Here is a 13,368-nt window from a genome sequence, read left to right on the forward strand (position 1 = left end):
TCATTCGCGAACGAATTGATTTGTATAAGTGACTCGTTCGCGAACGAATCGATTCATTTTCCTAATTTTTGGTGAATCATTCACGAACGAATTCAATACTTTTTAGTGAATCATTCGCGAACGAATCTAATAATTTTTGGAGAATCATTCGCGAACGAATTCATTACTATAAGTGACTCGTTCACGAACGAATCTAATAATTTTTGGTGAATCATTCGCGAACGAATTCATTCCTATAGGTGACTCGTTCACGAACGAATCTAATAATTTTTGGTGAATCATTCGCGAACGAATTGAATAATGTTGGTGAATCATTCGCGAACAAATTTAATAATTGTTGGTGAAACATTCGGGAACGATTTACTTCGTATGAGTGAGTCGTTCGCGAACGAATCGATTCATTTACCTAATTTTTGGTGAATCATTCACGAATGAATTGAACAATTTTTGTTGAATCTTTCATGAACAAATCTGATAATTTTTGGTGAATCATTCGCGAACAAATTTAACAATTGTTGGTGAATCATTCGCGAACGAATCGATTCATCTACCCAATTTTTGGTGAATCATTCACGAATGAATCGAATAATTTTTGATGAATCATTCGCGAACAAATTTTATAATTTTTGGTGAATCATTCGCGATTGAATTGAAAGTTTTTTGATAAATCATTCGCGAACGAATTGATTCATTCACCTAATTTCTAAGTGAACCATTCACGAATCAATTGAATAATTTTTGGTGAATCATTCGCGAACGAATTCAATAATTTTATGACTTTTGGCGAATCATTCGGGAATGCATTGATTCGTTCAAGTGACTCGTTCACGAACGAATCTGATAATTTTTGGTGAATCATTCGCGAACGAATTGAATAATGTTGGTGAATCATTCGCGAACAAATTCAATAATTTCAGGTGAATCATTCGCGAACAAATTTAATAATTGTTGGTGAAACATTCGGAAACGAATTACTTCGTATGAGTGAGTCGTTCGCGAACGAATCGATTCATTTACCTAATTTTTGGTGAATCATTCACGAATGAATTGAACAATTTTTGTTGAATCTTTCATGAACGAATCGAATAATTTTTGGTGAATCATTCGCGAACGAATCGATTGATTTGCCTAATGTTTGGTGAATCATTCACGAATGAATTGATTCGTATAAGTGACTCGTTCGCAAACGAATCGATTCATTTGCATAATTTTAGTGAATTATTCACGAATGAATCTATTAATTTTTGGTGTATCATTCACGAACGAATTGAATGAATTTGGTGAATCATTTACGAACGAATTTGATAATTGTTGGTGAATCATTCCTGATCGAATTGACTAAATTTGGAGAATCATTCGTGAACGAATTTATCAATTTTTGGTGAATCATTTGCGAACAAATTTGATTATTATTGGTGAATCATTCGCGAACGAATTGATTCGCATAAGTGACTCGTTCACGAACGAATCGATTCATTTACATAATTTTTGGTGAATCATTCACGAATGAATTGAATAGTTTTTGGCGAATCATTCGCGAACGAATTCAATAATTTTTGATGAATCATTCGCAAACGAAACAAATTGATCTACCTAATTTTTGGTGAATCATTCGCGAACGAATTGATTCGTATAAGTGATTCGTTCACGAACGAATAAATTCATTACCTCATTTATGGTGAATCATTCGCGAACGAATCTAATAATTTTTGGTGAATCATTCACGAACGAATTGAATGAATTTGGTGAATCATTCGCGAACGAATTGATTGATTTACCTAATTTTTGGTGAATCATTCGCGAACGAATTGATTCGTATAAGTGACTCGTTGACGAACGAATCGATTCATCAACTTCATTTTTGGTGAATCATTCACAAACGAATCTAATAATTTTTGGTGAATCATTCGCGAACGAATTGAATATATTTGGAGAATCATTCGTGAACGAATTTATCAATTTTTGGTGAATCATTTGCGAACAATTTTGATAATTGTTGGTGAATCATTCGCGAACGATTCGATTGATGCACATAATTTTTGGTGAATCACTCGCGAACGAAACAAATTGATCTATCTAATTTTTGGTGAATCATTCGCGAACGAATTGATTCGTTTAAGTGATTCGTTCACGAACGAATAAATTCATTATCTCATTTATGGTGAATCATTCGCGAACGAATCTAATAATTTTTGGTGAATCATTCACGAACGAATTGAATGAATTTGGTGAATCATTCGCAAACAAATATAATAATTTTTGGCGAATAATTCGCGAATGAGTTGATTTGTATGAGTGACTCATTCACGAACGAATCGATTGATTTACCTAATTTTTGGTGAATCATTCGCAAACGAATTGATTGATTTACCTAATTTTTGGTGAATCATTCGCGAACGAATTGATTCGTATAAGTGATTCGTTCACGAACGAATAAATTCATTACCTCATTTATGGTGAATCATTCGCGAACGAATCTAATAATTTTTGGTGAATCATTCACGAACGAATTGAATGAATTTGGTGAATCATTCGCGAACGAATTGATTGATTTACCTAATTTTTGGTGAATCATTCGCGAACGAATTGATTCGTATAAGTGACTCGTTGACGAACGAATCGATTCATCAACTTCATTTTTGGTGAATCATTCACAAACGAATCTAATAATTTTTGGTGAATCATTCGCGAACGAATTGAATATATTTGGAGAATCATTCGTGAACGAATTTATCAATTTTTGGTGAATCATTTGCGAACAATTTTGATAATTGTTGGTGAATCATTCGCGAACGATTCGATTGATGCACATAATTTTTGGTGAATCACTCGCGAACGAAACAAATTGATCTATCTAATTTTTGGTGAATCATTCGCGAACGAATTGATTCGTTTAAGTGATTCGTTCACGAACGAATAAATTCATTATCTCATTTATGGTGAATCATTCGCGAACGAATCTAATAATTTTTGGTGAATCATTCACGAACGAATTGAATGAATTTGGTGAATCATTCGCAAACAAATATAATAATTTTTGGCGAATAATTCGCGAATGAGTTGATTTGTATGAGTGACTCATTCACGAACGAATCGATTGATTTACCTAATTTTTGGTGAATCATTCGCAAACGAATTGATTGATTTACCTAATTTTTGGTGAATCATTCGCGAACGAATTGATTCGTATAAGTGACTCGTTGACGAATTTTTGGTGAATCATTCGCGAACGAATTGAATAAATTTGGAGAATCATTCGTGAACGAATTTATCAATTTCTGGTGAATCATTTGCGAACAATTTTGATAATTGTTGGTGAATCATTCGCGAACGATTCGATTGATTTACTTAATTTTTGGTGAATCACTCGCAAACGAATCGATTCATCTACTTAATTTTTGCTGAATCATTCACGAACGAATCTAATAATTTTTGGTGAATCATTCGCGAACGAAATGATTTGTACAAGTAACTCGTTTACAAACGAATCGGTTCATTCGCTTTATTTTTGGTGAATCATTCGCGAACGAATTGAATAACACTTTTTTGCAGATTGCTGAAAATAAAAAGTAAGCAATTATTTTTCACTCGTGGTTAAAACTTTAGGAGGGGGTGAGAGGTGTAATATTTCAATTTTGCAAAATAGGTAAGGTAATGATACACCCTAATCTTTATACGTAGGTAAAGACCTAAATCAAACTCATCCTCTCGAATGAACCCTTCTCATAAGTAGGTTACTTGTAGAATTCCGAAATCCATATTTTGCGATACAATCAACGTTAATATTTAATTAGAACTGCACAAGGTTGAAAATAAATGGGTTATTCGAAAGTTACCAGCATCAGGGTAGGGCTGAGCTGGACAAATGTAAATTTTGTTTTAAACCATGCACAACTTAACAAACGGCTTCGGACGCTCTCCACGACCAGAATTACAATACTTCAAACGACCTATTTCGTAGCTAAACACTATTATACTCGTAATATGTAATTTTTAACGCCAACTTGAACTTGAGCATCAAGTAGACGACAACTGGAGGCCCTCGAATTTATCGCCAAGTTAAAAAGTACTATCTATTCTTCAAAGTCTGATTGAAATTAACCCTTGAAATGCAAGTACTCGAATAATAATTCGGCAGTTTCGCAATCGTTCATACTCGCAGAAGTTTATCGAAGGAGGGAGTCTTCAATATTTCTTCATATCTACTAAGTATACGAGCTTACGAAAACAATCACCAAATACATATACGAGTATCGATACTATACTTACCATCATTTCATTGCATCTAAAATAATATAATTTCTCAATATTGAAAATATCGAGTCGAAGGATGTTTTATTACTCGTATTTGAACAACTATAACGGATTTCTAACGAGATTACCTTTTCTGGTTTCTATCATTCTACGTGATACTAATGAGCAAAAAATTTTTACGGCCGGATGAACCCGGTATTTTGTTATATTAGACTTTAGAGCACAGCTCGAGAAAAAATTTGAAAACTAGGTAATCGTTTTTAAAATTCACCATTTCGTGATGAAAAAAGGTAAAAATTTTTTCTAAGAGCTGATTTTTTTATACTTAAAACACCGAACGAATGAATTTTTTCAAAGTTTGGTGATTAAATATTTATAAAGGGTGATTTACTGTTACAGTTTCTAAAATAGAAACATGCTGCAATGGTACGGTAACTTGTATAAAATTCATTCGTTTCAACTTATAGCTAGGTACCTATAGTATCGTCAACTTTCGGCTATAAATATGGAAATGAAACCAAATACAAGTTTAATTGAAGGAATAACACAGCGTTTGAATATTAAACAATCTATGAATTTTTCAACATGCAAAAGACGCGAAATTTGCACACAGTTTAATGAACACGATTTAGATAAATCTGCCCTTTCTTACAGTACCTACGAAAGAGTAAAGTATCGATCATTTACCTATGATTTTGGAAATCATCAAAAATAAAAAAACATATGAAACATTCATCATCTTTGGTGAAGGAGGAAGGGCTAAAAAGGCTTAAAGATACACAATCCTTAAAGTTCTGCTTTCTAGGGAAAACCCAGAATATTACCAAATCGACTTACCTATAGTAAGCTGACAGAAGTTGGTGCCCTATTTTCACCTTCCTTGAGTCGATTGATGATAGTTTCAAACCCTTCTGGATCCTCCAGCGAATTTTTGGATTCTCCAGTTTTCAAAAAAACGAGGATGAAAATGAAATAATTCAGCACCTATAAACTTGGATTCATCTTCTTTGTGACACTTCTGACTGATTTTGGCACATATTTTCAAAATGTTTCCAAGTCGATTCAATTCTTAATTTTTGGCTTTATTTTTTTTAAACATTGGTAGAAAAGATACTTTTTTGCTGAAAAAGCGAGAATTTTGGACAATTTTGGTTTGGATAAAAAGTGGGACCATTTTGGAATTTCTTGCAAAAAAAAAACTGCAATCTCTGAAGGCCAAAAAATGATATTATGTATCAATTTTGGAAACAGTGAGGCTTTTCAGAATTTTTCATTTAAGAAAGGACAATTTTTAGCCCTTTTGCAAGAAAAAAACAAATTTCTTGCAATTTTCGGAAAAACGAGAAAATTTGACAGTTTTTGGCAAAAAAGTAGACTATGAACAATTTTCAAGAAATACGACATTTATGGAATTAGAGCATCACTTCGAAAATTTTATAAACAAGCAGGACTTTAATTATGGCAGTTCTTGGGGAAAAAAACTACTGTTTCGCATTTGATCAAAAAAAGCGAGAATTTCTGACAAGTCTTCTTTTTGGAATTTTTTGCAAAGAAACGTCAATCTTTATCCATTTTTCTAAAAATTCAAAAATTTAGGAATTAAACTCTTAAGATTAGGCAAAGAGCAAGGCTTTTGGAAGTTTTACAAAAAAGTAGTCATTTTTTGAAAATTATCAGAAAAAAAAGGTGAGACTTTTATGCAATTTTTCTTTAAAAAACGAAGATTTTTGCAAAAAAGAGAAACTTTTATAACCCAGAGAAAAACAGGATCTTTTGATAGTAGAGCTAAAAAACAATACTTTTTCGCAAATTTTATTTTTAAAAAAAACAACAACAACAATGAGATTTTTACACAATTTTTAAAACAATATACTTGGAATTTTTTGGAAAAAAAAATGAAGTTTTTATAAGTTTTTCCAAACAGTCAAAGTTTTTGTAAATTTGAAAAAAGCGAGAATTTTTGCCAATTTTTCGCGAAAAAAGAAAACTATTGGACAATTTTTCCAAAAAAGAGCACCTTGAGAAATTTTTTTGGAAAAAACTTGAAATTTTTCAGAAGTAAAATGTTTTTGTCAATTCTTTTCAAGGGCATCATTTTGACAATTTTATTAACAAGCAGGACTTCAATTATGGAAATTCTTGAAAAGAAAACCTACGGTTTTGCAATTGGTCAAAATGGCGAGAATTTCCAACTGGAAAAATGTAAGACTTTTTGAAAGTTTTTGCAAAGAAATGTTCATCTTTAGTTACCTATACATTTTTCTAAAAAGCCAAAATTTTAGTAAATAAATTTTTAAGATTTTACAAAAAACAAGACTTTTGACAATTTTACGAAAAAACGGAAATTTTTGGAAATTACCAGCAAAAAAACGACATTTATATGCAATTTTTCTTTTAAAAAATGAGAATTCTTGTAAAAAATCAATACTTATTTTTGTAACCTAGAGGAGCAGGATCTTTTGTCAACTTGCAATTTCCGTCAAAAAAACGAGACATTTTGACAATTTCTAGAAATGCGAAACTTTTGGAATTTTCTGCAATTTTTATTCATTCTTCTAAACAATCCAAACTTTTGTAGATTTTGAAATAAGCGAGCATTTTTGACAATTTTAGCAAAAAGCAAAGATTTTTGGGAATTATTGGCAAAAAAGTAGGTACCTAAGACTTTCAAGCAATTTTGCTGGAAAAAAAAATGGGAATTTTCGTAAAAAAAGCAAGATTTTCAACAATTTTAGCAAAGAGCATTTATCATGTAATTAAAGGCTAAAAATGACATTTTCTAGAAATCTTCGTCAAAAAAACGAGACTTTTGGACAAGTTTTGGAAAAATGTGAGACTTTTTGGGATTTTTTGCAAAAAAACGACAACTTTTATTCATTTTTCTAAAAAGTAAAATTTTTGTAAATTTTGGAAAAAGAGAGAATTTTTGACAATTTTTCATAAAAAGCAAGAGACGGACCATTTGTGCAGAAGGAAATGCTTTTTGGCAATATCCTTCAAAAAAGTTGGACTTCAGATAACTAGATTTTTAAAAAAAGGGAAACTTTTCAACATTTTTGGAGGAAAAGTAAATTTTTTAGTTATAAGTGACCTAAAATTTAGATTTATATAATTTATTTAATTTTTAGAGGTTTAAACCCCTCTTCACCAGTGTTTTCTGAATGTTACTCAAGTAACAGATTGAATAAATAATACTTATTACTACTACTACTACTACTACTATTTTGCTAGAAAGCTACAATTTTTTGTCAAGATGGATAATTTTAGCTAAATGCAGCACTTTTTGGCAATTATTGGCTAAAAATTGTTGAAATAAGATTAATGGGAATTTGTAGGTACATTTATTTCAACACTTTCCCTAATTTAAGAATTATCCAGCAATGATCTAAACAATCAATGATATCAGTCCAGATTGTTCTCTCAAAATTGACAATCTGGGATTCGCCAAAGGCTTTGTTAGAATTGCTGCTCGATAAACGTCAATCAATCATGATAAATGTCAATTATGATAAACGTCGATTACAATAAACGTCGATTACGATAAACGTCGATTACGATAAACATTGATTATGATAAACGTCAATTACGATAAACGTCGATTACGATAAACGTTGATCACGATAAATGTTGATTACAATAAACGTCGATTACAATAAACGTCGATTAGGATAAACGTTGATCATGATAAACGTCGATCATGATAAACGTCGATCATGATAAACGTTGATCATGATAAACAAAAAAACGTTGATCATGATGCTTTGTTCTGCTATGGAATTTGACATTCTCTGCAATCTTAATGGCGTTTTCGGTATCTACCATCAATACAGGAACATTGGTCAGATTTATCAATTCTCGAAATAATCTCGATATCCAGATGGTTTCCTTCGATGCTTTGTTAGCGGTGATTAATTCAGCTTCGCAATTCGAGTCAGCTACTAACTGCTGTTGTTTACTGATCCAGGAAATCCCTGCATCAGCATATTTAATAGGGTGCGTCAAAAGAACAATAGAAAACACTTTTTTTAAAAATTGGAGTAGCTTACCCCCTAAAAGTGTTCCATTTGGTCAAAAAATACTACTTACAAAATTTCAGATCAAAAAAAATATATTTAGAGGTAGCGCACAAGAGTTGAATGTTGAGAATGTATGAGCGTGTCAAGCGAAAACTTCCCACGGTTGCGCGGCGGGGATTACAGCGTTGCGTTCCCTAGCAAGATTGGAGCAGTTTTACAAAACATTACCCCCTCTACAATGCATGTTAAGTAAGTCTAGTCCCTGGTAGGATTTCTAAGATGTTATTTATGTGGATTCAATAACAATTTTTCAATTCCAAAGCTCATTGTAGGTGGAAATATGAAAGTTTTGAAAAATAAAGAAAAAAGTATGAATTTGAGGTTTTATGTATTATTCTGATCAGCAATTGTAGGAAAAAAATTTATGGGATAAATTTACGTTGAAATGTGAATATTTGATACGATTTAGCAATTCAAGTTGATGTTTTATCGACTAATATACATTTTAAAGCCGTTACTTAGTAAAAATGGAATGTTTCAGTTTCTGAATTCCATAATTTTGGTTAAAATGAATTCTAGAGCCAAAAAATCATGATCAATATTTTTTTATAGTTGTTTTAAAAATCCAAGAAAGATAGTATCACTTGATAAGTTGTGGTGGGGATGCCACTCTCGTTATAGTTGCGCAAAATCAACCCCGGTACGTTACGTTGCGATTCCCGCGGCGCCGTCGTGGGAAGTGTTGTGCTTGCGCGCGCTCGCAGCTCTCAACATTCAACACTTGTGCGCGACCTCTAAATATCAATATTTTTCAACAAAAATTTTATGGTGTCATTTTTTCGTCTAAAGGAATAACATTAGCGGGTAAGACCTTAAAATTTCAAAAAAAAAGTAACATGACGCACCCTAATATTTAATCAGAATGCTAGTTGTTGATTGAGATGTAGTAGGACAGCCAGCGAAATCTGAGTCGCTATTATATTCCAGCTGATTGACAGTTGGATCGCATTTATAAACCAACTTTAGAGTTGAACATACTGCTTAAGTAAAGAAACACAAGTTTCAAACAGTTAATGTCTTTGGGTGTTGAATTTTCCAGAGATCTCAATAATACACATACTGAGTATGAAATATCGATTTGAGTACCTCTGGCAACATACAGCAGCGCACCAACTGCTGATTGGTAGGGAAAATCAGATGTTTTCTCAATGTCTGATATAAATGAACAAATTTGCATCAATAATTGTAATCATTTATGTAAATACCGGTAATTCATCGAATATCGAGATACATTGTACAGGGTGCCCAGAAATATTGGGTACCCCAAAGAAAGTTTTTCATTAAAAATATAGGTTGGCAACGTAAAATAGATGCATATGATTGGTGAAATGTTATCTCTCCAGTCCAACAACCAATCATGTGCTATCATTATTATCATTCACTGTGACCAACCGAAGTATTTAGCAGAAAACTTTTTCAGGGGTACCCGATATTTCTGGGCACCCTGTATATGCAAAGTCATTTAAAAAGCTCCAATGACTTTGTAATTTTTTATTCTTGATCTCAGTTATCGTATACAAAATTGTGGGTACTTTGAATGTGTTGAGTGTGGAAATGAAAAAAGGACATGTAAACTAAACATTTGTTAGCTCTCGGTATGGTGTTCATTGGTTCATTGCTGTTAGTTGCGCCTGCGATGATACAGCCAAAACAAAACTTCGACCCGGCATATTACGCACATTCAAAATGCAATGTTCCCGCTCACTCGTCGTAGGTATTCGTAGTATGAGGCATACGCGATACCTTTAACCTTATACACCCTGCTCTTACTATGTAAGCTTCGATACTGCGGAGAAAGTTACTCCACCATGTATTAATGTAATTTTGAAATTCGACTCTTTCTCACGAACGAGCGCTTACACATCTCTAGCTCGATATTACGAGTAGGTAGGTATTTTGTACTCGTACTCGTACTATTGCAACGATGAGGCGATGTTTTTGGCCGACAAGCGACTGCTTCACGTGCGGTGGAACGTGGAAATTGCCTGTGTACGAGTATATATGGTCGAAACTATGTTTCAGACGGGTACGTGAACTCGACGAAAATCTTTGCCTTAGGAAAATTACGTACATGTATTCGAAATAAGCCAGCCGATTGGCCAGAAAAAGGTGGTGGGGAACTCGATCTACGGTCTATCTTCAAATATGGAGAACCAAACACGTGGATAGCACGCTGACTCTTGCGAGGTTATTATTTAAATTTTAAACGCGGTGTTCTTTTTTTTTCTCGCCATTTTTAGTGTGAATGAAGAATCGTAAAGGGATATTTTTTCAAAATGTAATCTCGTTAGTGTTGTTCCGCGTTTTGTTGCCTTTTTTTTTAATCCGAAGACTGAATATCCGATTTTTTTTCTACTCGCGATGTTGGTATTTTTGTTATGGAAATGGTGATAAGTGAGCTAAACATGTACCTGAAGGATGAAATAAATATGTGACCTAGTTCGAGCAAGATTTTCATTTTTTGTGTACGAGGAAATTTTTACGATCCGTCGACTCCGATTTGGTGGAAATTTGGTTCGATGGAAGAACATTGCATCCGCTCATCAGTACCAAAATTTGAGTTACATCATGAGTAAAATTTTGATTGATTTTGAATTTTCAAAAAATCTTAAGGAGACTCCAGAACATCTCAAAATGGTTTGAAATCGTTTTCAATCGATTTAGGTCGTCAAAAAATGGTTTATACCAAATTTCAGCTTTCTAGGTCAATTTGCTGATATTTTGATTTTTCACATTTTTCACCCTTTGATTTTCAAAAATACACCAAAAATCGAAAAATGCACTTCAACCCCTAAAATTTTATCTGATGGTGTATTTTTGCATGTTTTTTCGATCTGGTTTTATCCTGTTTAAAAAATTCCACTGCCAATAGGAATACATCCCTTGCGAGTCTTTTTTTTTTTTTTTGCTTTCTTCATAAACAGAACAGATGCTCGAGTAAACTCATCCTATTAGTGTATATTTTGTAGTATAGTTTTTGTCGTAAAAAGAAACTAAACTCAACGAGGAAGAAACGTAACGTAGTAAAAAGAAGAAAAAAACGAAAGATACCGTTCGTTAATTTGTACGTATATTTATATTGTTTCAGCCTGAATTGTACTCGAAAGAATTACAAAAGCAGCCCTCCATTGAAAGCAACGAAAACGCTGAGAATATGCAATACTGCGGAAAACTCAGCTTCACTTTACGCTACGATTTCGAATTAGATGCATTAATTATAAAGGTAATGTAACTATATAGTTAGGTACGTTTAAATGTAGGTACCTAGGTAAACGATACACTATACACGAGCGATTAGCAATTTACACAAAAGAAAATCGCTACGCTTATTTTCACCTCAAAAGAAATCCCTAACTAGTGATCCCATCGCAATAATCATCTCTTGAGGACAAGTAGTTGTATACCTATAAGAACTCGTACTGGTAACTGACTCAACGAGATATACTACGTGTGTGTGAGAGCAAATGAAAGTGCAGCGCAGCGAGCTTTCTCATGTAAACATAACGAGTATAAAAAAAAGAAAGTAAGACGAATGTCGAAGTAGAGGGTAGAAAAGCGTCGAATAATTGTAATTCAATAAAATATTCATTCCTACGGATACACAATCCAGATTGCTTTAAATATTGCAATGCTCGTTTTCAACCTTTAAAACCCCTTTTACATTAAATAACAATCTGTTCGTAATTATTCCTTTCCTGATTTCTATACTCGGTTGTATTTTTTTTGTTCTTGTTTTTTTTTTTTTTTTTTTTTTTTTTTAATTCGAGTCTGTTTTATGTACCTACGTCATTCAAAGAGAGTCGTGGTAGCAACTTCAGAAACGTCGTTATTGTTTTTGATTCGAAGCAAAGGGTTTCGTATGGTTTTTTGATTAATTCTGCGTATAAATTGGCAACAATGAGAAAATTATCATACTCGTATACTTAGATTACCCAATTACCTCCCTACAACGCATTAAAAAAACTTTACAGACTCATTTATTCGATTTCTTAAATTTTTTGAAACTTTTTTTCTTGAAGGAGATTCTTTAGAAGAATCCTAACGCAGAAAAGTAAAATTTTTGTATGAATAGGATTTTTAAAAAAATTATTTTTTCGAATGTTTTCTAACATTAGGAGCCTATATGTATATTAAGGGGACATAGTTTAAATAGGCCAAGGGAGGTTTATTCTTTAAGAGGAGATTATTCAGAAAGGTTTTGGGCAGAAATGGGAAATATTCAAAAAAAATTTACTGACTTACAATTCTTCATTTTTTTTCAGTTTTCCCAGCCTTAAAAAGCTTTTATTAAAAAAATCAACATTGTTGGAGGATCGAAGAAGGTTATTTCTTATAAAGAGAGGGAGAAAAAAAATACAAGAGAATTTTCACTAAATCCAGCGAATACCTTCATTTTAGATTGAAAATCATCTGAAAAAAGTTTTAGCTCCGGAAGTGCTTGGGGAGGAAACACAGAGGTCCTTAAATTAAAGTGTTTTCGAAAAAATCTTGCTCTCTTTGGCTCTAACTCCTATCCAACCTGTTTTGAAGAGCATCACATTAATTTTCAAACTTTTCATTTTATCTTAAGTATGCCAATTTTTTGAGCGATTTTCGCAACATTTATTCCATTTTAATAATTATAATGTCTGAATAATTTTCCAAAATTTTCAATAATTTTTTTTTATACCTATAATAACTTGGAATGGTTTTTTGCAAAGCTTCATCGCGGAAGTTCCCTGAAATTTTACCTTTCTTTTTTTTAGAAATTTCAGCGAGCTTGACCATTTTTGTGACCCTTAAAAATATTCTACATAATCTTTTTAAGAACTGGTTAAATTTCAACATTAAATACTTCATCAACATTTAGTTATTTTCAACTATTTTTATGACAATTCAACAAGTTTTTACGATTTTTCATGCAATTTTTGACTTTTATTGCTCAATTTTTCTAACCATCAATGTTTACCAATTTTCAAATATTTTGGAGCCAATTGTGGGATTTTGTGTATGATGCTTCATCCAATTTTTGAAAGGTTTAATTTTGCCTTGACAACAT

At 32.5% G+C, this 13,368-nt stretch overlaps 1 protein-coding gene across 1 annotated transcript in view; it reads left to right on the top strand.

The window, feature by feature from the left end:
• LOC135848980 (synaptotagmin-10-like) overlaps positions 1 to 13,368 on the top strand; it is a 286,616-nt gene that overhangs the window by 111,623 nt on the left and 161,625 nt on the right. The window contains exon 5 of the mRNA XM_065369095.1: positions 11,419 to 11,553. Within this exon, the coding sequence (XP_065225167.1) occupies positions 11,419 to 11,553 (135 nt within the window). The remainder of the gene's footprint in view (positions 1 to 11,418; positions 11,554 to 13,368) is intronic.

This window comes from Planococcus citri, chromosome 5 (assembly GCF_950023065.1).
Source record: "Planococcus citri chromosome 5, ihPlaCitr1.1, whole genome shotgun sequence".
Taxonomy (NCBI): Eukaryota; Metazoa; Arthropoda; class Insecta; order Hemiptera; family Pseudococcidae; genus Planococcus; species Planococcus citri.